At 43.6% G+C, this 27160-nt stretch overlaps 3 protein-coding genes and 1 long non-coding RNA gene across 4 annotated transcripts; 3 read left to right on the top strand and 1 right to left on the bottom strand.

The window, feature by feature from the left end:
• Window positions 1-997: 997 nt before the first annotated feature.
• Window positions 998-4582, bottom strand: rps27.2 (ribosomal protein S27). The gene is made up of 5 exons (XM_036538671.1): window positions 4572-4582; window positions 4145-4220; window positions 3270-3378; window positions 2871-2981; window positions 998-1202 (listed from the first exon to the last, which is right to left on the bottom strand). Exons 1-5 carry the CDS (start codon window positions 4580-4582, stop codon window positions 1174-1176), a joined length of 336 nt encoding a protein of 111 aa, XP_036394564.1. The 3' UTR covers window positions 998-1173.
• Window positions 4583-4855: 273 nt separating this feature from the next.
• On the top strand, window positions 4856-10666 carry rab13 (RAB13, member RAS oncogene family). The gene is made up of 8 exons (XM_036538500.1): window positions 4856-5466; window positions 6251-6311; window positions 7144-7204; window positions 7306-7383; window positions 7962-8051; window positions 8708-8773; window positions 9126-9176; window positions 9572-10666. The coding sequence occupies exons 1-8, from the start codon at window positions 5343-5345 to the stop codon at window positions 9638-9640; spliced, it is 600 nt and encodes a 199-aa protein (XP_036394393.1). The 5' UTR covers window positions 4856-5342; the 3' UTR covers window positions 9641-10666.
• A 1823-nt stretch (window positions 10667-12489) lies between these two features.
• LOC118784096 lies at window positions 12490-13834 on the top strand. The gene is made up of 3 exons (XR_005005234.1): window positions 12490-12624; window positions 13279-13401; window positions 13755-13834. It is a non-coding gene; the product is annotated as an uncharacterized LOC118784096 (long non-coding RNA).
• Window positions 13835-17278: 3444 nt separating this feature from the next.
• fam189b (family with sequence similarity 189 member B) lies at window positions 17279-26560 on the top strand. The gene is made up of 14 exons (XM_036537987.1): window positions 17279-18849; window positions 19273-19329; window positions 19881-19988; window positions 20870-20983; window positions 21172-21279; window positions 21470-21630; window positions 22011-22110; window positions 22550-22622; window positions 23051-23324; window positions 24349-24668; window positions 24771-24839; window positions 25508-25677; window positions 25795-25941; window positions 26050-26560. Exons 1-14 carry the CDS (start codon window positions 18622-18624, stop codon window positions 26287-26289), a joined length of 2169 nt encoding a protein of 722 aa, XP_036393880.1. The 5' UTR covers window positions 17279-18621; the 3' UTR covers window positions 26290-26560.
• Window positions 26561-27160: the final 600 nt, after the last annotated feature.

Raw genomic sequence — 27160 nt, 5'->3', positions numbered from 1 at the left:
CAGGTCCAGCTCTTTACAGACCACTTTATCTCAGAACTGGTGAGGACTCAGTAATCAGAGAGTGTGTGTGGGGGGGGGGGGTGGCAGGTAAGACAGCCCCTTCCTGTGTGCACCAGCAATTAGGAGCCCTGTGCTTTGTTGTTTGTATCAAAGGAGACGACACCTTAAAAAGTGGTCAAACTGTACAGAGACGGTCAGGGAAAAGTCCCATACCACATGATGCCACCTCAGCACAAAGATCAATTTTCAGTGCAAACAACTGTATCTGTCCTCTATCAGTCTTACACTTGTGTACAAAAGCTTCTTTTTATTGCTGTACTTCCATCAAATGTTATTTGTGTTTTCTCTCGGAAAATGAGTAAGCATCCACAAAAAGATGCGTTTCAGTGGTTGAGACCTGGAAACATTCCCAGAACACACTGGCTCCGGACCACAGGCTGAGACATGCTTCCAAAAGAGTTTTTGCACTTCAGAATGTGCACCAGCACTTGCAATTCCTCACCTAAACACACTCTTGTCCAGTGGAGCTCTCCCACAAGAGGAGGAAAGAATTTTATGCCGTGTATCACCAACAGCATGTTGACCCTGTCCACCATCACTAACCAGATGCTATAATATCTGCTGCCCTATTCTCCCCACTCTGCTTTCATACACCATCCTCCCACAAGTTTACTATGTAGAAGATGAAGCTACAGTACACATTGCTAGAGAAGTCAGTACAAGCATGTGCAGTCAGTAAACCTTCATCTACAGTGGAAAACATATTTCAACATTTCAAAAATCTAAGGATACACTGGTACAAAAGCAGGAGCTATAGCCAAAGGGGTGATGTGTGAAAGCATAAGCATGCTATAGGTTACCACATGGGGTTAAATGAACCACTTTTGTTAATAGAACATGAAGAAATAAACTGCCAAAAGAGACACCATGCCAATCCTTTAATGATTACCAAAATTTTATTGAGTGAGAGGTTTGCGGGTTGGAGTTACAGCATATCAGTGGGTCCAGTTTGGTTCTTTCCTGCTCAGCTAGCAGGCTTGATGCTTGCAGGTCTTTCTTCTCAGTTCCGGCTCCACACCCTCCAGGTCAGAAATGTCACGGTCAAATGGAAGTCACTGATGTTGTGCATTCCAACCCCACCTCTCGCCCCGCCCTATGTGGGCACTGATGAGACTAATGCTGCTTCCTCCTGAAAGAGCATCCTAAAGAGTGACACAGATAGACCGTTAAGCCTCTGACCAGGAGGGAGATGACCAAACACTTTTTAAAATGTACAAAGACATTACTTCACAGTTTATGGGTTGGGAAGTAAAAGGCAGCCAGGTTTTAGTTTCCTAGGACACAGCAACTTTTTGACATGGAGTGTCACTCTGCATGCAAAGGAACATTTACAGAATTAAGAGGAACTCTGGTGAAATCACACATTGATATATTTGATGATATATATGAACATTATTATTAGTATTACGTCAAACACATACCAGAGAACCTCAATATAACGTAGATTCAGTCTTATATTAATCCCCTGGTGATGCCCATGGGTCATGAAGAGAGTCATTTTGTCCTCAAGTGCACCTCTGACAGTCCTGCACTTTCTCTGAAGGCCAGCTGCACAGCTCTGCCTCAATTCTGCACTCTAGCTGAGAACTGAACTCCCACACTGGACAAATTGTACCAACTACACTGACATTTTTGAAATCTAATGCATGGTATTCAAGTTCTTTATTACTTGTCAGATGTATAGCAAGAATTACAACTTATTTTATGACATATGATGTGATTTTCTCATTGACCGTTTTCCTGTGTCAGCTAGCTAGCACATTCAACACCCAATTCTGCAGTCACCTCTAAAAAGTTATCTTGCTAACTAGTCAGCTGCTCCAGAATGGTATCTCGCATAATTCATAGCTCTGTAAGACAGTGAAACAAAACTGCTACGCAACCTAGCACAAATGCAACTTAGCACACATTTTTGTTAGCACATTTTTAAAATAATGTGATAAATAACATTTTGAACCACAAACTGCACACACATTCAGTCACACAAGGATGGCATCCCATTTTCCACCCAGCTCAGGCAGGTTTACAACATCTACTGTAGCTCCTCCTCAAAACTGCGTTTTGACAAAATTACAGACAGGAGCTCTCCAACCCCCTAACACAACACGGGATCTGCATTCCAAGCGCATGTTCGTAAACATATGAAATCACTGATTCTGATAAGGGCTCCCCTCATTTTTTCCCCAATAGAATCAGGCAGACGGAAGTAGGATGGCATCAAAAGCTTACTGACACAGAGTCCGAGAGGAAAATGGAATTCACCAGAATGAACAGCGATGATTTAGCTGCTGCTGGGCACAAGGGGATTAAAGGGAAGCAGATGGAATGAAGAAAGTTAATACCATTGTAGAAACTAATACCATGAAATGAAGCAGATGGAAGGTTTGGCACCACTTGCTACACGGATGGAATCGGCCAACCTGTCACAGCGCACGCACGCACACATACACACACACAAACCTCAGCCCTTACGCAGAGAGCTGGAGAACCAACACTGAAAGAGCGGAGCAAAACTGTCACTGCCCGCTGAGGAAACAATGCCAGAGGCTAGGAAGGCAGGAGTTACCATAGCACCACTTCACAAGGGAAGCACCACACAAAGCAGCAACCAAACAAGTGAACGCACAGTGACAGGAACAGCAGAGATCTCACAGCTCTGACTGTTACACAAGTCACCGACTGACCTGAGCCTACCGCTGGTTTCAGCCAGTCGGTCAGTGACTTTGCTCAAACGGAGCAGCACTTTGTGACACAGTCCAGAGAGAAACTGCACTTGGCCTCTGGACAGAGGGAGACGGGCATTTGCTAACCTTCTGTGAGGCGCGCTTTTCCTCCAGTGGGTTGACACAGCACCGTCGAGCAGCCGACACACAGGACGACAGTCTGAGCGTGGCTGAACACTGTGGTGATCTTGTAGCATCCTATGAGGGGGGGAGGGGGCAAAAGGGCAGACGGTCACTTCATACTGCTACACCACACACAGGCCCACTGACAGACCCAACACCTGCTGCCTGTCCAGCTAGGTTGGCAGAAACGGGCTGCACTCTGACAAAATGCTGTTTCAAAGGATGACAAAACGCTGCACTTGCATGCCATGTTGAATACCACGTTTGACAAGATCCAGGCCTTTCTGTAACCATCTATATCACCATTGAGGATAAGGCCATACTTGAACTGAGACCCAGACCACGAGCATGTTGTCCACTAACCTGGACACTTGACATCCATGAAGTAAGAGTTTGGGCTCTGGACCAGACGCTTCTTCTTGTGTCGTCTCTTCTCTTCCTCAGGGGATGGGTGCAACAGGTCTTTTGCGAGCTGCAGGAAAATAAGAACGTTACTAGAGAAAGCTGCTGTTTCGAAGTCGGATATGTTGGTAGCATGTATTGTATGAATTAGAGTCAAACACTTTTTGAACTCATGATTAAGCAGACAAAAATGACAGTGGCCTAGCATCCATGAGGTGGGTGGCGTTTTCGCTCGCTGTCTGTGTCGGTAACATTTTTCTAGGTATCCGACTGCAGGTCAGTTACGACACTTCAATGAATTAATCCTACAGTTACCCGGCGGGTTGGCAACACTGATGAAATTCAACCACGTAGCAATACCTAGCTAGCTAACAAATTAGCTGGAGAGACTGGATTGACCTAGCTAGATAATTCAAACAATTCCCTAATGCGTCAGACGAGTACGGCTAGCCACATGTCCTTCATTTGCTAGCCAACGGACCAGGTTAAGAGGCACACACTCATTTAAACTCATAACCAAACAGCTGCCAACAAAGCTCATGAATTGCTGTAAGATACAACGATTAATACACCGCGATCCACATAAATACCCTGTCCATTCCGTCTCCATGCTTTGTATTGCATGTAAGCCGCCATCTTGTCTCTGAAACACAGATCCATAACATGCGTTCGTTTCTTAACTGTTAGGTTTTATTCGCAACTCTCCCGACCTAAGACTTGAAAAACGCACGGATACATTTGTCAGTTTCATACGCAGTGATCGGTCAAGTCGTTTCTCTCCTCGGCTTCCTAAAACCTATATTACAACAGATTTTAGCGACGGCGCCAACACTTACTGGCATGTTGGCGAGATAGCAGCCGCAGCCGAAAAGGAGGGAGAAGCGGAAATAGACAGTTCTTATGAACGGGGCTCTTAACCAGGGGCAGGAAGTATCCGCGAAGCCATCTTTTTTTAAAGCTAGCTACGTGTGCGAAGAGAATGGTGGGGAGTGTTGGATGCCATATTGTTAAGGTCGGAAACTAAACTATTTGAACTCCAGTTATAATGTCCCGTTTTTATTTTTCTAACACTGAACTTATAAATTATGTAGGCCTAATCATCTTTTCTGCACAAAACATTGCCCTTCATTTGAAACATGTTATGCTTCTCAGGGCATAATCCACGTTGCGATCATATATCAAGAGCAGAAGCGACTGATTATAAGGAGTACATCTGTAGATCTCTAAGAACTTTAAAGGAACTTGTGTGCACACCTCTCTCACTGAGATGTCATTTTGGGGTATCAAATCTGAAGTGGGACATTTATAGCAGAGGTATTATTATAAATGAATTTCTTCATTGAATCTCGTGAAATGAGAGACAAGCCCACGTTGCGAAATCAATAGGCCTAGTTTCCGATTATAACACAGATTGGAAACACCCTTCAAAATGCCACATTGTAAAACACATTGTTGCTTTTTTGAAAGATCATTCAAAGTGAATTAGCGCCCTCTGTTGGCACAACACGCATGTTCCCACTCTCCCACTCCCACTCCCTTCTGTCCAACCTAGCGGAGTGCTTGGGAACCTTTCGACGTAATCTGTCGAGAACTCCGACAGCAAAAAAAAGTAAATTTTTAAGCGAAAACGCGAATGTGTAGATACGTGTTAATCGATCCTCTAGGAAGAGAAAAAGGCTTGTGTTTGATTCGTTTTATTGTACTGTTGCTATGTACAATACTTTAAAAACTCTGCGATGAGGGACAGTTAGAGTTAGCATTTGATTCAACTTTCGCTTTTATGTATGTTTCTCCTGTTATTTTCTCTCGGAAGAACTGAAACTCGGTTGAGGACGGGAATCTGTGACATCTTTGGAGGACAGTATCCAAATAAACATAAAGACTAAACTTCATTCTGTCAACGGAGAGTTCATAACTTCGATGTGGTTATTGTGGGAAAAGTAGAGGCTTAGAAAGGGAAAGGCGGAGGTTTATGAAAGATTACCGTACATTTTTACGTTCACTGACTGGGTGTATAGAGAAGACTAACAGACAATGGCGAAGAAATACGACTTTCTATTCAAATTATTGCTAATCGGAGATAGCGGGGTCGGCAAGACTTGTTTAATCATCCGATTTGCGGAGGATAACTTCAACTCCACTTACATATCGACTATCGGTAAATATAACATGAGTCGTCTTTTTCCCGTTGCTGTGTTTGATATTGATGTTTATTGTCGTTGTTTGTTGTCGTCATACTTTTACTTCTGCTATCACTAGTTACATATTGTATAACAAAACTACCACAACCAATGCCCTCTCTCTCATGTTTCCAGTAGTGCTCGTGTCAGTACCTGTTTGACTGCCAGCTCTCTCCTACCCATTCCTTTTTTATGCCTCTATGAATTGCTTATCTCTGCATCTGACCCTGCACTGGCTCTATACACTACCTATCTACCTATCCTTTACCTTTTTCCCTTCTTCCAACCCCCCCACTCTCCCCACTCTGCTTACACCCACCCCCACTCCGTATCTCTTTTGCAATCTTTCATTCTATGCTCAACATAATGGCTGTCTTCCCTGGCCTTTTGTGCACTCATCCACATCTTCGAAAAAGACCCCCCCCCCCCCCCCCCACCACCACCACCCCTCCCTGTCTCCCTGTCTCTCTGTCTCTGCCTGTCTTTATCCACAGGAAATCCAGACAAAAACAAACCTAGATGCAACATGAGTGAGAGAGGGCGAGGGAGTGGGGTCATTAGATGGGGCAGAGAAGAGAGATGATGAATGCAAATTCTGTAGTCAGAGGTGTTTAATTGGCATGACCTAGATTTGCGGTTTTGCCAAAGCTGTGGCCCAAAAGTATTTAACACGCTCCTTCCCTTCCGCTTTTACCCGCCGTCTGCCTTCTGCCTACCAAACACCAAACACAGCTCACCTGCTCTGTCTGTCACCCTCTGCAGGCATCGACTTCAAGGTGAAGACGATAGAGGTGGAGGGAAAGAAAGTGAAGCTGCAAGTCTGGTGAGAGTCTCACGCGCCCTGAAATCAGTGTGTAAACCGGGTCGCGCCGTATATGGAGTTTAATCTGTGGAATCCATGTGTAAAATTCAGCAGCGTTTCAGTGCACCGCTGAAGACACAGAGAATGCCTTAAGTGTACCGCATGGGGGGATGAATCGCAGGCGTGGGTGTACTGTACTGGAAATCAGCTGATGTTCGCACAATGTCTGACAAAATACTCACAAGCACATTAGTACTTACACCCTCCTTGATGAAAGCAGGATATGAATATTTCCCAAGAAATAGGGAAATTTCAGTGGTTTCTGAAGATGTTTACACAAAAATGGCTTCTCCAGTGTAGCATCTGGGGCACTCTATGTGTTTGTGTATGTAGGTGTTTGTGTTCTTTCGTTATGTTGCATTAAGTTCCATTCACATGACTATGGTGAACTGTTTGCAGCACATTTAAATACTGTACATGTATAAAAGTGAATAGTCTAGTTTGGTTAGAATATATAGTTTACTACACATATCTGAGGTCAGAAGTTACTATATATAAAAAGTTGTTTTTTAATATAAAAACAAAAAGAATCTCTCCAAAACGGTCACCCCACAGCATACAATTAGAGCTGGAGAAACACAAGTAGACTCTTGCATACTTTTTTAGCTCAGCAAACCTCAGCAGTGCAAACTACATACTCAGGGTTGAGCTGGTCACTGCAATTCAAAGAGAACAATCTGCAGTGCATTTCAACAGCGGGTAACTTGTCTGCGATATTGTAGTGGAGAGCACTACAGAGAGAAGCAGGGAGTCAACATGCGTGTCCACCGGAGTCAGCTGTGTGTTTTCACAGGGATACAGCCGGCCAGGAGAGGTTCAAGACCATCACAACTGCTTATTACAGAGGGGCAATGGTGAGTCTGTCCTTCCCTCGCCGCGGTGAAGCAGGCACATGTGACAGGGCGAGTTAAGGTATATGTGCTCACTGTGTGCGTTTCTGTGGCTGACGGATTAGGGCATCATCCTGGTGTATGACATCACTGATGAGAAGTCCTTCGAGAACATTCAGAACTGGATGAAGAGCATCAAAGAGGTAAGCGAAACACAGGCAAAAGATAGTGATGTGACATCTGGGGGGGTGGGGGGGGGGTCTGAAGCAAAAGTCCCCTGCAACCAGATCTCAAAACTAAACTAGTTTTATTTTAAGTAAAAAAATAAGCTGACATGCTGTAAAAATGCTAATGAACCATTAATCAACATATGGATGACATAACATTTGCTTGCGTGATTGTGTTGGAAATATGGTCACAGGATATGTATTCATACATTCCCTTTGCAATCACTTTGCCACACACTGAGTTCCAAATTTCCGATAACAGGCCTGTTGCTAAGTACAGTCATGTGACTGCATATTCAGTTCATAGCACAAAAACATGCCACACATTTTTTGTTTGGCGCTCAGATACAGATCAAGATCATTTTCTACACCACTCTCAGCTTCTTGCTAGCTGAGTGATGAGGTTCCATCGAGAGCTTATTTGGAACAGCAAACTAGTGGATACTGGGGTATTCCAACATGAGGGGAAATTACAAAAATGTTGTTTTGCACACTGTATTACAGTATAATGTCTCTGGTGAGTAATGAACCCTGTTCACAATCCTGTTTCCCAGAATGCATCATCTGGGGTCAGTCGAATGTTGCTGGGGAACAAATGTGACATTGAAGCCAAAAGGAAGGTGTCCAAGGAGACGGGGGAAAAGGTGAGGAGAGGCACAACAGTAACCAATCAGAATCATTCCTCGTGTTTATTCACAGTGACACTGTCTCTCTGACTGCCTGTCTATGTTTTGCCCTGCTAGTGCAGGTCTGTAAAAACAGGGTTACCTAAATGATAAGTTAACATGTGAATGTGAGGTCTTGTTTTACTGATATCAAGTCATGTATGAACATATTTTGTCAGAGGGTCTGTGCTGATTTCCATCCAGATGAAAATTGTGGAGCTAGGGAATTCTAAATGTTTGTAGTCCAGATACTATTAATACCTCTGATTTCTTCAAATGTGTAGCAGCATTGGGGTTAATAGAGGAGAGATGTGTATATTGAATGGAAGTAAAATGGCCAAATATACCTCCTTTAAGTTATTTTAAAGATGTTTAGATATTATTAATAGTAGTTACTGTATGTCTTTCTGTAAATCTGTATTACTTCTGCTGTTGAAAGCAATTAAAACTGTGGACTTTAAAACAAAATATATTTTCACTCACATGCATACAGATACATGTAAACGGAGAGATGGTTTTGTGTCTATGCTTTGTAGTTGGCAAATTATTGCTGTTTTAATAGTAATACTGACAGTGAAGAAGCTATATAAGTAGTAGTGTTCACAGTAATGATATTGGTGTGGTATTCATGACAGCTGGCAAAGGATCATGGGATTCGATTCTTCGAGACAAGTGCAAAGTCCAGCATCAACGTGGAGGAGGTGAGGGAGAGAATGGAAAAAAGAGAGAAAATAGCTTTGAGTTATTGACTTATCTAAACTGCCTGTATTCTGTCTTATTTTCTCATAATTCCTGTAACTGTTCAGTAGACCCAGATGTAGACAGTGGTCTGTTTTGCTTTCTATGCTATTTTCCTACAGGCCTTGCTTAGGAGGTGACAGGCAGTTGAAGATTGTGTGAATAACAGACTTAAGCAAATGTTTCTCTTTTGGCTAGTAACACAAGATTATGAGTTTGGCTGTCACTGAAATGGACAAAAATGTGCTATTCATGAAGAGGAAAGTGTGTCCCCTTTCTCTCTCACTTGTTTTCTCTCTTTCTTTCTGTCTCTAGGCCTTTGTTGCTCTGGCACGAGACATCCTACTGAAATCCAGCAAGAAACCGGTGAATAGTCAACCTAATTCTGTCTACATGACTCCATTGATTTCTCAAACACACACTCAGCATATCAGGAGTGACTGCACACACACAAACACACTGTTCACAGACACAAACCAATTGTACACACAGGCACACATTATACACATATTGTGACTCACAGAAAAGCCCCAAAACAGTCTTTTCACCAAAGAATTATTCTATCTATTATTCTTAGGATCAGATTCAAATAACTGTTGCAGAGACTATAGTACAGAGTGGTACAGCATTACGATGTGCCCTTTTTTAGTTGGCTGCTTGTTCTTCCATGTCATATGTTTGTTGTGTAGCTGGGAAGTGTAATATACAGATGTTGCTGTGCGCTGCTCTTAATGTACAGTTTTGTGTTTTGTGTCTCATAGGGTCCTACAGGTCGAGAGGTCAAACTGACCACCACTGAGAAGAAAACATCCAAATGTCTCTTACTCTGAACTGAGCAAACAGGTCATTACCAGAGGGGTATTAATGGATATGAGGGGCGTTTAGGAGCAGTATTACAGCCAGGAGTGTTTTTATGAATGGCAGTGTAAAGTAGGAAAGTGTTACGAATGCAGGATAGCCAAGGGGAAGTTTTGAAAGGAGAGGTTAAGTAGGAAGATTGATACTATAACATAGGTATACTGTACATACAAAATACAATCTGCTGCAATGACTTGTGTTACCATGGTGATTACCATGTTACTTTAACTCTACACAGAATTACACTTCAGTTACACTACAGAGTCACACATTATTGGCAAGATACAGCTGAAAAGTATTATGAGATGAAAACTGAGTAGAATATTTGTGGGTGGATTAGTTTAGACTAGTACTGCCCAGCTACCTGGAAGACTGCATTCCAGTAGGTTTTAATTCTATCTGAGCACTTTATATCCTGATTGAAATCACTGTCCTTTTTCATTGAACCAATTCAAACTTGTCAGGTCCTTGAGTGATTCAATGAGAGCTGAAAACTTGCTGGACTGCAATCTTCCACGAATGAAGGAAAGCCTTGTGGCTGAGGAGAGTGTGATTGAGAATGTGGCAGAGAAAGATGGAGAAATGTGGGATATACATGGGCAGGGGTGGAGGAAGGAAGGGTATAAAGAGTATGAATGAGTCAAAGGAGCAAAGTCTCAGAAAGGAAGGAAACAGCATGCTGATGAGTGACTGGAATACTGACGCGTCTGACAGACTGACGGACGGACTGACTGATGGACTCACCGGTCGTGTATCTCATAAGGTCACAGTTTCTGTATTTGTGCAAACAAAGACACCGCTTTTCCCCGCTCAGTCTTATCACTGCAGAGTCACTGTGGGGCTACTTCTGTCTTTCTGTTCCTCACTGTCACCTTCACTCCCTTTCCTGTCCTTTTTTTTTCTGTCAGTCTTTCACTCTGCAAATGAAAACATTCCTTACTTTTCATTTATCTTGTTTTCCTATCAGATTATATACTGTATGAGCTGCTTAAAAGACATCAACCAGACTGTAAGAATATAAAATAAAGCAAGTTAAAGGGACGTTCTTTGCTGAGTTTTATATCTGTGATGCTGAATACACACACATGCCCATGTATCTATCAGGTACATACCAAAAATATTATTATTATGTAAAAAAGTGTTTTTTGAAAACTGCTTCCACTTTTTAATGGTCCCAAATACAGGATTTCCTGAACCGGAAAAGCAATACAGTTCAACCTTTCATGGAGACCAGAATGTTCGACACACAGACTGGTTTGTTTGCTTTTCTTAAAATAAACTCCACATGCTATCAATTGGGAGCAAGACTAAGTGGAGTTATTGGTTTAATTTAATTATATTAATATTACATTTATTAAATGTGTACATTATATGAAATAACAAGTAGTCATAACATATGGATATGAGAATGAAAATGACTGAAATGTTTTCAAGACCACAATCTCGTTAGGGGGTAAGATCAGAAAACACAGATTACACAGATAAAACATAAAGTAGCATTGATTTGAAACAGTGCGTGTTAAATTTGTGTAAGCTAGTGTCGCCCCGACTGATTACTTGTTTGGTTTTATTTTGATATCAGTCATTTTAATTGCAGAGCATTTTTTTAAATTATCCTACGCAGAACATGACTTGCCTTTTTGTTTACTAAAGGGTTATATTATAGGTTATATTAATATTAAAAATATATACGTATTTAACAAAAGTAAAAGTTAGCCTGGTAACGAAATCACCTACGAGCACCTGGCAAATTACTTTTTCATACGACCTATGTATACCCCTATCTTTTCACATGATTCCAAGTAAAAATATTCACAATTAGACACCGTCCGCTCATTGGCTACGGCGTGGATAATAAGGACAGTTTCCGGTGAGGAAGGTATCTTAGCGAGCACCTCGCGTGGAGGTAAATTCCGGAATTCGTGTGATTTCGTTGTACTCTCTGCAACTGCTGTTTGATAATATTGCCGTGTCTTAAAACCAATCGAAGTGAAATCACGCCTGAGACCCATATGTTTGTTTGACGCATGTGAGAGATTCAGGTCGCTAACTTCATCAGAAATAAAATACATTAACACGACACGTCGGTACCAGTAGTGAAAACGGGGTTTGCCATGTTTTGCGAGTGCTGGTTTATATCTTTCGGACCAGCTTTTGCATTGTTCGTCTTTGCTGTCACAGGCAGTCCGGTTCGCGTGGTTATATCGGTCGTTGGGTGAATGTAAAAGTTCGATCGTTTGACAGTGCTTGTGAAGCTGTTTCTGTATTAAACCAAGATTAATTTAGGGTGACCATACGTCCTCTTTTCCCCGGACATGTCCTCTTTTTGGGACCTAAAAAATGCGTCCCAAAAAGAGGACATGTCCGGGAAAAAAGGACGTATGGTCACCCTAAATTTATATTAAGGGGTGGTAACATAGCACCACATACCCATTCAGGAGATCCAAGGAGGCTTATATTGCAGCTCTCCAATCCATAAACGTTCTTGGAATAACAGATGTTTCCTGACAGAAGTGCAAAAATATGGAATGTGCATGGTTTTAAAGTGCTGCATGCCTAATTATTTGGTTTTGCTTGAGTAGTGGAAAATTTTCACAATATAATGGAGGCCATTTGTTTCATATTTTGGAACTAGCTGTCTACAAGTTGGCTTCAGTCCATGTGGCAGCAAAAATTACCGTGTTGAGCCTGGGTCCGTTGTGCACTTTGCAGAGAAACATATATGTCCTAACTGTTTAATGTCATCATTTTTTAACATCCTATTTTCCCTGCTCTCTCTCTCTCTCTCTCTCTCTCTCTCTCTCTCTCTCTAAGGGCCAGTTTGTGGCTAATGTCTCTGTTATTGTCTTCAGTGCTGTGGTATGCACGAATGTCCGTCTTTGACTACCCTGATCCAAGCCTGCAGTTGCAGCTTCTGGCCACCGGGGTGGCGCTGGCAGCACTGCTTCAGGAGCTGGTAAGGGCAGTGTCATGCATCCTGCTGAGGTGCGCTGATAAGGATACCATGTACAGGTGTCCCAGTTGTTGCACTGGCTGCATGTGTGTTTGTCTAGATTTGGATTTTCCTGTTTGTACTAAATAAGAATAAGATTATCACATCCTGACACAATCACAAGTTTGTTGCCGGTTTTGGGTTTCTCATGTGAAAGTCACAGATTTTTATATGAACCCTTGGTAAGGATTAGAATGCCATATGATTTCTCGAATGAAATGTTTCTTAAATATTTATGGATACGGTTCATATTAGAAATCTTCCCTAATTAGACCTCTTAACAGAAATGTATATCCCAAAAAGGTAATCTGAAACAGGACATGTCAGAATATGTGTTCATTTCACACAATCCAATAACTAAACAAACACATACAGTATTTAGACATCTCCCTTGTTTTTACAGATATGGTTGTGAGTTAATCTTTGGCCAAAGTGGCTATTTGTTGTCTGTGTGCCTAATTCATCAAATGTGGCAAAGGAAGACTCCTGCTTTCTCTTCAACAAAAGTCCTTAGGTGGAACTTTGGCAAAGGTACAGAATGCAAACCAAACTGAAGATTGAAACTGCATTTTACTGTAACTCAAAATGTCTCACTCTGCCTCTGTCTCCCTCTCCCAGTGAGCGGCTTGGCCTTTGGCCTAATGAGCTCAGCCTTTTCCTCTGCCAACATCCTGCCACTGTCGCCGGGGCCAGGCATTGTAGGAATTCACGGGGAATCGTCTCACTTCTTCATTACCTCTGGTATGTGACAGCAGAGAGAAGTAATTTCTGTTACTATGTTTAATTAGAAATAGTGCCAAACCCCAAATCTTAACCATATGCTTTAGCACAACACTTTTTTTGTGATAAGTAACACACCCTTTGATTCAATTAAGCAAGTTAGTATACATGGAGGTGAAATATGAATGTATTAATAGTTCTGGACACTACCCCCATCTCCTTATACTTGTCCCATTTACTTAAATTGACCTCTATATTTACCTCTTTTGCCTTCTGTATTTTCACGCCTCTCTCTTCCATTCCCCTTTCTGTCTATCTACTGTGTATTGTCTTCCCTCCCTTTCCTGTGCCACCATTTCCTTTCCTTCTGTCAGCTTTACAGCCCATGATGCAATTCTGCCTCCACATCCGCTGCTCAGTGTTGGTGTTCTCTGCCTGTGAGGGGGCAAGTCGGGCGAAGGGCGTGTCTGTGGTGCTGATCCACCTGCTGAGCTGTGGACTGGTAATGGGTGGGGGAAGTATCAGACAGACCTAATGTATCCTGCTCTGACTCTCACACAGATGACTAAAACTGAGGTCATGGAGACCCGGTGTTTATGCTATCTTGTCATGGGGTTACGTGTATTCTGGGCAGTTAAAATATGTCCTTTTCATCCATTAAAGTGGCAGCAGGTGAAAGTGTGTTTTCAACTCTCTGACTTATACTCTGATTTTCTAGCACTAAATATGTGAAAAGTTCAGCAGCATTAAAATTACATAGCATTGCAAATGGGGGGGGGGTCATTTGTTGTAAGCAATCAGTCTTTTGCAAAAATATCTGGTCTTTTTCAGTTCCAGTCAATTGCAAAGCCAAATTAAAACAGATTAAAAACTTCTGAGAACAATGTGTAGGTCTGTGTGGTATGTGTGTACCTATATCAATAATTAGCCGAACTGAGTCATGCAGGAATTGGCTGGAATGAAGCCAGTTTGTACACTAGTCATACAAGATTGGGGTTTGAAACACTTGATCTGTGAGAATGAATCAGTTTCCGTTTTCTGCCTCTTTCTCCCTCAGTCGTTCTTGAACCCTCGCTATTACCTGAGTATGCTGCTGCAGTGCATGCTGGTGGTTGTCATGGTGATATGGGCATGGGGCGGAGTCTGGAAGGCGCAGATGCCCAGGTTGGCTGGGTTATGGAGGTGCAATAGGCCCACTGCTGAGGGTTGTCATTAACAGTGGAACATCTGGTGGGCAGAATGTGTCCTCTGTCTACCACAGTGTTGTATGTTAGGATTATAGTTTTCTTTTTTAAATTATCAGCACATTTAATGACTTGGTAAATAGCATGATCATATTCATATCGACTTGTGGATATTTGTCCTCACTTTCATCTGACACATATACAACATTTCTTGCATTTAATGAAAAATGTGATGTTTGTTTACAAATTTTTCTTCTTAGTAGACCAATGTATAATTAGTGGTGTTCCCCTTTACTGATTCGTACATTTAAGGCCTATGTTGCCAAGATTGCTAAAGTAGCAGATTTCCTCATTTAATCTGGTTATTCAGTCAATGAAGAGTCATTTACTGCTTACAAAGGAAGGTAGAGTGTGCTCATGGAAAAAAACAGAGGCAGAAAAACTTTGACAATCTCAACTCAATAATAAAGAAGCACCTAAATCAATTATGCGTGTGACTTTAGAGGACCCCACCCCCAATAGAAAGTTCTCGTCCAATATTCAATTATAAGGGTCCTCTTATTATAAATTTCATTGGGCTGCAACAATGCACTATATTGAAGTACAGTTAGCAAACTGGGTCGTGACATTTCTTATCATCCAATTATCTCTGGTTATTTAATGAAAATCAAATGTAATTCATTGTCCCAATTTCTATAATTGTCAAATACGAGTTTGTTGTACATCTCTTGTTTTCGGCAGGACTAAGGGGAAGGATCAGTATGATGCCTTGAGGAGTCCCATAGAACAATGATGCCGTACCACTCACTGCCTCAGCCACAACAGGGACAGCACTGGGACAACCTGCAAAAAAAATCATATCAACAATTGCCTTATCCATATTGTATGGCCATGCAGGGTCAATAGAGAAGCGCTATTTTATTGTTGCTATTTTGCTGGTTATGAAATACTTCTCAATTTATCATAACTAATGAATGTACTATTTTTGATATATACAGGCATTAACAAACAATTTGGAAAATTGCGTACTTGACATCTGTTGCTCTCATTTGTAACAAGAATATTAGCATTTCACTCACACCGCCCTAAAAAGAATAAAACAACAAAAATGTGTTTATATTTGTAGTGGAGGGAATTATCCTAACACAGTGTATTTATAATTATGCATAATAATAGCTTATATGAGAACATCTTATGGCTGATTATCCCTGATCTTGAGTCCTATTTGGTTGAAAATGTTAAATGTTCTGGTTTGTAATGGGGCATAAATAATAATCAAATCACCATATACATGCATGCAGATATGCATATTTATGTAGGAAAATTACAACACTTGTATTCCCTTTTTCAGTTCTGTCCCTCTTCATTTTGTTTTCAGTTGGTCTTGTTTGTGATCTTTCCTAAACTAATGTATGTAGACATTCTATTAGGACCAGATATTGAATGCATGCATTCCTCCTGTTCTCAATCTAGGGGATTCATTTTATTAACAGGAGATACCCGTGCTGGTCTGTGTTCCTATGCCATTTTGATTTAGTCTACATCCCTTCAAGAATGTTCATAACAAGCCAGCAAATCAGCGGCCTGTTTCAGGAAGCAAGCTCAACTAAGCTAAGCTTTTCTAGAGTTGACCAGTTTAAGTTAGCCTGCTAACTGATTTCAGATTGCTTCAGTTTCATGATGGTGAATTCTGGCTAAAGTTAACTACATAACTGAAGTCAGATTTGAATGATCATGCTAATTGCTTGTGTCTGACCCCAAAAGCCATGAGTGCTGCTTATTGAGTCATCCTTTTGTAACTATGAGTACCCATGACAGAGCCTCAGAGCCTCAGAGCCTTTTCTGCAGGTGAACAGAAAATCTAAATGGAGCTCTATGAGGAATATTTATTCATTATAAATATGAAAAGTTATGCAGCAGCTGCTACTAGAGCCGGAGAGGAGGCTTTGCAAAAGTCACCTATAGGCTGCAAACTTTATTTCTTAATCATATAAGCGACTGCAAAGAAAGACTGCAAAAACAGTCCATCAACACAAAATAGGCTAACAGATCAACATGGCGCTAAAATGAAATATGGATTTATGGCATAATGTATTTAAAAGTATTTTTGTTTTAAGTAGGCCATTAGGGCACTCGGTTGGACAACATACTGGCTCGCATTACAAGTAGTCATAAGGACATAATTAATGGTTCATGGCTTTAAGCCATTAAAAATAATCATGTCCTAGGACATTTAAATTTGTGTCATCCATGTTTATTGCCTGTTTTTAAGGCGCCAATTCAAGGCTTTCGTCTACACAAAATGTCATCAGTTTAGTGAGTAACAGCAACATTTTGGAAGAAGTGTGCTTTAGCTAACTACAACGCCGAGCGGTCTTGCATGTTTGGACCTCCTGCAGGCACACAGTATCCTGTCCGATTGGATGTCTCCGGTTGCCCTTGGAGGCGGTCGCATGGCAACCGCCCCTCCCGTGCAGCTTCAGAACCTGGCTGTGACAATGTTAAAACTGCCGCATCCCAAACCGCATGGAGAAGCCTCTGTCCCTCTACTTTGGTCTTTTTTTCGCTCGTAGTATTTTCAGACAGCATTCTCATATGTGTACATTACTATCCACATGTACAGAAACACTCATATTTACACGTATGACTTAATAGTGTTTAATAGTGACTACAGCATTCACGTCACCTGTGTTCAGAGGAGAAGATGAGGAATGAGAGGGAAAGACTGAGCACGTTCTGTGCGGTCGAGTGCAGCGTTGAGGGTGAAAGTGAGCGAGGGGGTGAGTGTGAATATGATTTCCTAACTCCACCGATGACGTAGAGAACAGCGCAGTGAAGTGTATGTCCGGGATAAATGCACAGCGCGAGAGAGCAGGACAAGGACCCGCGTGACTGCTGCAGGGAGGGGAGAAGGGGGGAGTGTGTTCCACCACAAAACTCCCACTGAAGAAAAATGGAAAAATAAATATCCAAGGAATCTCTTTCATCATCGCCATCATCATCAGCAGCAGCTTCCAGTGGCATATTTATTTCCAATTATAAATAAGAAACCATCAAATTTAGATGTTTTTGCTTTTTATATCCAATGCATCATAACTATCATAAAAATCAGCGTGCTTGGATTTATCCGCATACAGTCTTCTTGTTTTTACTTATCGGGGCTTATTTCTGAATTCCTATCTTGGCTGGCAGCGAGGATGCTCTATAGCCGAATCTAAATGAAGACATCCGTTCTTCCGGGCCCGTATCCAAAGGCTTTACGCTCCACCTTTATTCACTCTCACCGCACGCGCATTCGTGAGGATTACATGTTTTACGGTATTACGGGTTGTGATTTTACAGAAGGACAGGGAGACGGGGACATAGCTTGCTGTGGGCCTAATGTGAGTCTTGTGAGCAGATGCGGTAGTGTCACGGCCTGTACGGTGCAGATACCGCAGTGCTGCCGGGCTGGGGAGGGGGAGAGAGAGGTGAAAAATGACAGAGGGATAGGAACCGAGAAAAGATGGATGCATGCTGCGAGTAAAACGCGTTTTTATTAATATGTACTGTATTTTGTAAAAGTGTACCAAAGTCGCAAGAGTGACCGGACACGGTGTTTTACTCGCGGCAGCGCAACTGCTCTCGCTTTGCAATATGTTGTCTTAAAGTGAGCTGCAAATGAGTTGGCCTGCGTATTACCATTCGCCGAGGCAGGGGGACTGTATCTGTGGTTAAGCGAAAAGGATGCCATGACCGACGAGACTTCTGATGTTCCACAATGATTTTGAAAAGCCTGAAAAGATTCTTAAGACTGCTCAAACTCTGGATCAAGCTTCCGTAGACTAGACTGGACACAGGCTTACCGTACAAAGTTATACTGGACTGTTGCTAACTGGGCCGTGTTACTCTTGTCTAAACTTGACTGAAGAATCCATATTTCCGTATATTTTTCTAAATTCTTCATCAGAATTACACCTTACTCTTCCCAGTAATCATCCTCTGTAGATTTACACCGTTCCCATATATTACAACAATTCCCTGCTTTGTAAATTGAACTGCTCTCAAACCCCCCACCATGCCCTCCCCATCAGATTCAAGTAGTGTGGTGTCGGTGTCAGGGTCCCGGGGTTTGTCAGGAAGTCGCAGGGGCATGTCTGGGCGGGGTGGGGCACGCCTCCTGCTGTACCTGGGCTTGTGTCACCTGGGGCTGGGTGCCATGGTTCTGGCCTTCAGCTTCACCAGCCTGGCTTTCACCTCCTCGCCCCACATTCGACAGTCCTGTCCTTTCTGGGCTGGCTTCTTTGTGAGTAGATTTCTTGTGTGTTTGTTCATGTATGTGTTTGTGTGTGTGTGTGTGTGTGTGTGTGTGTGTGTGTGTGTGTGTGTGTGTATGTGTGTGTGTATGTGTGTATGTTTGTATGTATGTGTGTGTGTGTGTCTGTTTGTTATTTGTTTGTGTGTGTTTTGAATGCGCCACTGCAAGTGAAATTCCAACTGGCTTGCAAAGTCATAGATCAAAGCAGTGCAATACCTGTTTTGCAGTGCATTAAACCGGTTATTGTGTCATGTCATATTTGTATTTTGTGCAGTTGTTGTTTTGCTCATGAAAATGACCTCCAGTTGGTTCACCTCTTAGAGTAAAGGATAATGATATAGCTGGGACTGGTGCTCAATGCAATACCATGGGAAATTATGTGTCTCATACATTTCAGTTCTGTTTCTCTAGGTGGTGGCTTCAGGACTTGTGGGGGTGATATCGTGGAGGAGGCCAATGACTCTGGTGGTGTGTATACACAAGAGACAGGGCATTGAGTTTTGCGTGAATAATCTTTTTTACTTGCTCTTACAAAAGTGCTTCTTCAAGCATCTCCTTAGGGTTTTATGGCAAACTAATTACTGGGATTACTGAAGTATTGCCAGATAGCCTGTCGGTAATTGCAAAATGAGTAGCCAATTTAGAAAAACAAACACATGGCCATGAAATAAGAAAGACGTGATACATATTGAAAGTACCACAGCATGCTCAGAAGTCAAAGCATCTGCCAAGTAAATACATTTATTGTAATAAATCTATGCTTGAATTGCCAGTGCACATTCATATAGCAAGTGTTCTAAAAGGATATTGTTAATTACAGATCAGATGAACAATTTAGCAGTGCTCCTATAGTTCCACTGTTCCCATAGCTCCCTGGTGCTATTGTGTTGTGTGCTTTTCAGAGCAGCACAGCACAGTGGCTTTGGAATAAAATAATATTTTTACCCAGGTAGAAATGTCAAGGTAGAATAAATGGAAATGGAATAAGTCTGACTTGTTGTTCGCCTCTCATCCTGCAGGTGTCACTGTTCATGTTGCTGTCGGCTGTGTGTGTCATTCTCAGTCTAGCTGGATCAATGCTGTCCTGCCAGAATGCTCAGCTGGTGAAGTCATTGCAGGCCTGCCAGGTAGTCTCCTCTCAGTTTCAGCTTAGCACAGTTAATACACACATGTGCGCTACACTCAGGGCCAGTGCTATGGGGGTGCTTAGGGGTGCACCCCCAGACGGACCTCAGTGCACCCCCAGTTGTCTCCTCATACCCTGCTGTCCACATAGTATTTATTACATTTTTTTAAGATATGACGCGGTGGATTGCAATTGCACCCCTGTGTATTTTGCAATTGCACCCCTCTGTATTTTCTCTCGGCGCCAAGCCTGACTAAACTGTGCAACACTGTGTTATACTAGACTGTGCCGTCCTATGCTAAACTGTTCCATATACGTTGTGATAGTGATGCTTGTGTACCGGTGAAAAGTCACATTTACATTTACATTTATTTATTTAGCAGACGCTTTTATTCAAAGCGACTTACAAAAGTGCATACAGCAAGTATAGCGACAGTACGGGGACAGGATGTGTACAGTTCCACAATGAGACAGTTCTCAACTGAGAGCAAGGTCTGTTTGAGGATAAAGTATTATTAGATTTGTACAATTACAGCCTATAGGGCAACTAATACGATACACTTTCAAATGGCGGACTTCAACAACTTCAAACGGCGCAATGAGCATCAGGGTAAAGGCGGCAACAAGAGACAATTTAAAAAGCACAATTTAGAAAGCACAGCAATTTACAACAGCACTGATGGGGGGGGGCAGCAGTTGTGTGCTGGGTCAGTCCAGGTAGAGTCTGAAGAGGTCACTTCTTAACACCGGTGAGATTCATATGAGGGCAGCATGTGCATTGCTGTCTCATAGAGCTTTGTGCTGTTGTGTAGATGTGCGATGGACTGGTATTGTCTGTAACAGCTGTGCTGAGTGTGGCGCTGGTTTCGTCTTGCTGTGTAGGTGGAGGACGGGGTGTGCTGGTGCTGTGACACTGGAAACACCTGTTCCCTGTCAGATGACACGCTGGTGCTGTACCCCCACACTGACTGTCACTCAGTCCGCCACCAGCTGAAGGTATGCATCCCTCTCTCCCTTTCTCTCTAATCCCCTCTCTGTCTGTCCCTTTCCCTCTATCTGTCTGTTTGTGAGTGGCTGTATTGATGCTGTGCAGAATGTGTTTGTATGTGTGTGTGGTTGTCTCGTGTGATGTATAGTGTCCATTGCCTTGCTCTGACTGTTTGTGTGTGTATGTGTGTGGTCAGGATCTGCTATTCAGCGCCTGTGGTCTCAGTATTCTCTCCACCATCATCTGTACCCTGTCCACTGTAACCTGCAGCATTCACATCTTCTCTCTGGACCTGCTACACTTGGTGAGTGTTCCACCCACACGCACACACACAGACATATGCACGCACGTACATACCATAGAGATAACAAAACAATCATCCGCATCCTCAAGCAAGATTGAATTGTCTGGTAAAATTATAATGGTTTGTAATATTGGTATCTCTCTCCCCTGTTCTTTGTCCCTGTCCTCCCCCTGCCTTTACTCCCTCCCAGCTTGTTCCACATCGCTCTCGCTCGGTCAACCCAGAATGCACCACTCCGCAGGATGCCTTCCTCACCAACATCCTGGACTTCGAGGAGTTTGTGCCCCCCATACCACCGCCACCCTACTACCCCCCGGAGTATACCTGCAGCTCGGAAACCGATGCTCAAAGGTGACGGTTACAATGTTGTCCCTATACAACGATCGCTACACCACTCACTGTACACACTATACACATTCCTCTCACACACTAGGCTGGAAACCTGACACACTGAGGCACAGATGTGCTGTCACACTCCTGGCCCGCCTCAGTGGTACTACATATCATTAATCCCCTACTGACTTCACTGATACTGTCGCTGGCATTTAACTTTTATGAATATACTAACATGTCTAATGATTCTCTCTTCACACTGACATACTAACACTGTAACACTAACCCTGTGGTGCGTGCGTGCCTGTGTGTGGGTGTGTGTGTGTGTGTGTGTGTGTGTGTGTGTGTGTGTGTGTGTGTGTGTCTGTATGCACGTGTGTATACGGCTCTCCCTGCAGTATCACTTACAATGGGTCTATGGAAAGTCCAGTGCCTCTCTACCCCACTGACTGCCCTCCCCCTTATGAGGCTGTCATGGGACAGAGGGCAGCCAGTCAGGTGAGTATCCCTCCGTATGCATTCCACCTGTACACCTATCTGTGTCATTCACTATTCATGAGTGTGGACCAGTCCATGTAACCAATCATAATACTGTCCATTTACATCTCTCACTTTTCTCCTCTGTGTGTCATTTGATTTTTTTTACCTCATTGTTCTCTGTACTTCCTTCTTCCTGTATGTCATACTCCTGCATCTCTACATCAGGTGTAGTTACTCTGTCTGCTCTCGGTGTTCTCCTCTCTTCCACTTTAGTTGTTGTGCACTTGTGCTTCAGCACTGACGGTTGCTTCGTCAGCCATTTGTGTCTGTATTTTTGTCTTTTCTCTCCTCTTCCCCCCATGCTTTTTATTGCTGTGTCCTTGGCAGAGCATGTCTCATTCTCTTTGCCTTAGTTGGTCATTAATTTAAATGAGTCTGGTGAATTTTGGTTGTCTAGGCAACGGTTTATGACGCCAATGGGACAGAGTTGTCCTGTGAGAGAGGGACGTCAACTGCCTTCAGTGGGGAGGGTGAGTCTCTTTTTCTCTCGTGTTCTCTCTTTCTCACTGTTAAAAATATCAAATGCCATTCACAGACTTGAGGCAAACACTGAATCATTTTCGTCGCACCTGTAGTGAATGTTTCATAGCACAAATTGTGTAAGGTTACAAATTTCTGTCACAACTCCATGCCTAAATTGCACATTCCAATCCAGGGATGGGAATATGTTTACATTCCAATCCAGGGATATGACTATGTGTGCATTCCAATACAGGGATGTGAACATGGGTGCATTCTATCCAGGGATGTGAATATGTGTACATTCCAATACAGGGTTGTGAATATGTTTACATTGCAATACAGGGTTATGAATATGTGTACATTCACATCCAGGGATGTGAATATGTGTATGTGAAGCACTGAAAGCAGAATGCATCCCCTGCTTGTTTTCCCTCAGCCTCGATGGACAGCGGCTCCCTGCTGATGTCAGAGATAGTGGACATCCCGGACGACAGCTCCCCCTCTGAGGACTCCTGTCTGCTGGAGGTGGGGGTGGGCGTGAGAGGGCGTGGCAGCAGCGGGGGCGACGGGGGCGAGTACGTCAGCTTCCGCTGCCCCTCACAGAGCCAGCCCCCCCCTGAGGTTCCCGCCATCTGCCCCCAGCCCCGCCGCTGTTTCAGAGGAGAGAGGTCTAACTCCTGCTCCTCTCCCAGCAGCTCAGCCTCCCACAGGTAAGGGCTGGTCACTTCACAGTATTAATATGCTGTATTCATGTGTCTCTGCCCAGCCATTCAGCCTGTCCTAGTGTTTTTTCTCTTTGGCCCTCAATGTCAGGGAATACATTACATTACCAACATTACATTGCATGCATTTAGCAGACGCTCTTATCCAGAGTGACATCCAGCACAACAGAACATAAGTGTATCCTTTCAAGTTGAATGAGCAATGCAATATTTAAATGGAGTTATAGAGTAGTTAATTTTGTCTCTTATAGTAGTGTTAACACTAGAGCTGCCAGTGCCTTCACATTTAAATTTTAAATTACTCTGCTGCTGATATGCAGTTGTTCATTGGACATGTGTGTGTCCTTTTTCTAGATTTGTGTATTTAACATGCTTGTGCCGCTTGGAAAATCAGGACGTGCCGATAAAGTGTTTTGATTTGAATCATCATATAGAACAATTCACCACTTTGTTTATATTGATCTTTGTTTTTCCCATTATAAAACAAACTGTACTTGTCACGCCTACTGTAGCCAATGAAGGACTGCATGATGTACATTAAGCAGGTGAAACAATGTCAAGCAGCAAGGTGTAACAAACACAGCCCCAAACCTGTGCTCTGAATGTTCAGGAGACACGTGTCATACATGTATAGTGAGAGTTCAGAAGTGAAAATTGTGATATACAGGGCACAGGGTAAAAATAGCCAATATGTGTTTTCGTTCATTATTCATTTTATTTATTTCCTGCAGCAATTCATAATGGCTTGAGTGGATTACCAGTTTAACAGTGCAACAGTTACACAACCACATTTTATTTAATAATTTCCATGATTATCTTATAAAATGTATACACGTATATGGTTTTGTATAATGTATGTTATGCTGTGTATAATTGTAATCTGTTATACATAGCCTCATTCTATTTGATTGTCTTTTAAATAAATATTTACGTAGTTAAAATGTAAAGCATTTCTTTGTTTTGTGGTAAATCTGCTCTCTTTCTGCTGTCTTTTCACACTCTCTATCTGCAGGTCTCCAGTCTTGCGTCGCCAGGCCATGCTGGCCAGCAGTTGCTCCCAGCTGGAGCTGCTGGGGGGCGCTGGGTCACAGCGCTCCTCCATCCCAGAGATCCGTGTCCGCCCTTGCACCCCGGCCCGCCGCGGCTCCGACACCCCCGCCCCCGCCACGCCTGCCTCCCCGGCGACCAATCGCAGCAGTGGCCCGCCCGTCCTCCTCCTGCCCCCTTACCCCCGGCGTCACGGCGTCGGGCGGGACCGTCGGGACAGCGACTCCCTCCTCCCGCTGGTGCGGTCACACAGCGAGCCGGGGCTCAGCTCGTCCACAGACACAGGTTCGAGAGAGAGAGAGAGAGAGAGAGAGGGCTTTGTCCATTTAAGGGTGTCCATTTAAAAAACCCCTTGGTCAGCTTATGCCCTGTCACACTCCGTTTCAGGTGACTTCAGCGGATCGATTGCCAGTAAAGGAGTGAGCGAAGAAGGCTCCCAGACCTCCTCTGAAACTGGTGAGGAGGGGCTCAAAGAATGGAGTAGGGCTAATAGCAGGGTTTTAAGAATGAAAAAGAAAACTTTGAGCAATGTTAATAATCAGATGCTCCATAAAATCCCTTACCTCTGTAGCCATCAAACTGCCTTCACACAGGAGACAACATAATCCTTCTCCTGGCTGATTGCCTGAAAAGTAATCAGGTCATTACTCACGCCTCCTCCGTGAGTCATACACACAAGAAAGCATGATCTTTCCACAACGGTCGGCATATGGTAAAGTCAAAAGAGGCAAGACATCCTGTGTTTTCACTTATGAAATGAATATTGTAGTGCAGAAATATTGTTACTTTCAGAGGACATTTTATAGATCAAGATGGATATGGAGGGAGTCAGAAGAGACTCTGAGTGACTTTTAACTCCCTAGGTGATCATAGATCAAATCCAAGATGGCTGTCTGTCAGATGAACTGTGTACAGATGAGCTGATGAATGCGTGTATTCTATCTTTGTGCTGACCACTCTAATAAATGTACGGGGGAGTAAAAGGTGTAGCCTATAGTCCCCCTCCTCCTCATACTGCATCTTTCACTCTACCATTTTTCTCTTTCACTTACACTAACCTTCCTTCTGTATAACCTGCTTCTTTACTCTCCTCTATCTCCTTCTCCCTCTTTCCCCCTGTCCAGGTCCATCCTCTGAGGCATGTCTGTTACCTCGTTCTGCTCTGGCGCCCCCTAATGCTCTGCCCAGGAAAGGCAGTATGAAAGCAGGGATGGGGGTGTTGCCCTCTAAACCTCCCCCTGTCTCTCCTCTCCGCCTCCCCAAGGACTGTGCTCGCTCACTTGGAGACCTCAAGGTCATCCTCTAATCAACTATTCATAGACTGGCTTTAATATATTTGCATATTTAAGTTTTGATGAGCATGTCTTTGCCACTTTTTGACTCTTTTGTCCATGTCTTGTTCTCGCTCCAGGTGACGAGAGTCCTGGTGGCTCGATTCCTGCAGCGATCTAAACGCAATCTCGCTCCCTCATTGGATCATGCTGGGAGTAGCGGACAAGGGCCAAAGAGGAGGGCCGGCGCTGAGGGCAACGGGACAAGTCATCGCCCTTTCGAACAGGTGAACCAGATAAAGGAGAAGCACAGCGCGTGGCAGCATGTGGGAGATTAGTGGTGAGCAGGTACATTACCTATCCAAAGCCTCACCCTCTTTTCTGCCATCGGTCAGGTCCTGCGCAACTCCTGGGGAGCCAGCAGGGGGCAGCAGTACCAGCAGCACTCCCACCATCGCAGCCACCATTCCCAAAGCGAGAGCCATAGCCGTCGCCGTGACAACCCCGTGCGCGTGGAGGGCATCCACCTGCGCAGCTGTGGGGACCTGAGCTCCACCTCCGCGGCCTCACTGCGCAGACTCCTCTCCCGGCCCCACGGCTCCTCAGGAACCTTGTACACAGAGTCTGCACTGTGATTGGCGGAGCAGGAGGGGATCGTGTAAGGAAGAAGGGTGGTGGAAGGAGGAAGAGATGGGGGGAGAGACAAGGAAGTGCAGAATTCATTCTGTGTTGTTAGATGACAGAGGTGGGGAAATGAGTACACTAATTGTGCTGTACAGTTGAGATGAAGGAGGAGAGAGGCATACAGATGAGGGGGATAGAATCTGGGTTAAAGGGAAGCAGGGATATGGGGAGGGGGGTGTACTCAGAGAGTAGAGGGAGGGAGGGGAACACGGGATCAGTTTGGGGGAAAAATAATGTTGAAGAATAGAAGGAGAAAAGAGGAAAACAGTAGTGAGGAGCAGAGAGACTGAGAAGAGACTTTACAGATGGAAGAAGGAGGGACACCAACACCAACAACAATGCCAGCGATCCACCAATACTTCTGTAAGAAGGAATGAAATGAACCCTCACAACAGTCGCCTTGGAGTCTATCCCAAACACCATACAGAGACAAAATGGTGCTGTTCCTCATCAAGCCTCAGTCTTCTTCCTCCTCTGTCTCCCTCCGTCAGTTACTTTCTCCACTCCAATCTCCCCTATTTTGACAAACTCGCCACGTATCTGTGTGACAGGCCATTGTCACACAAAAAGAAGAAAACACAGCGTGCACATCTGCTCAGCTGCACACCTGCACAAGCTCACATGACAATCTCCACAACACACACACACACACTCACATTGTGCCGGCTTCTTAATACACACCTCATGTTATTGTCTTCCACATCTTAACGCACCTGAATGACATTTCTGTCTTTTTGGCAGAGGACAAGGGGGACGCCTGAACACAGCTTAGGACAGTGTCGTTCTGGTCAGGGCCTGTGTGTTTCTGTACCAGCATGAACC

This window comes from Megalops cyprinoides, chromosome 10 (assembly GCF_013368585.1).
Source record: "Megalops cyprinoides isolate fMegCyp1 chromosome 10, fMegCyp1.pri, whole genome shotgun sequence".
NCBI lineage: Eukaryota > Metazoa > Chordata > Actinopteri > Elopiformes > Megalopidae > Megalops > Megalops cyprinoides.
The sequence above is the reverse complement of the archived record's forward strand: the minus strand, read 5'-3'. Positions and strand labels throughout refer to the sequence as shown.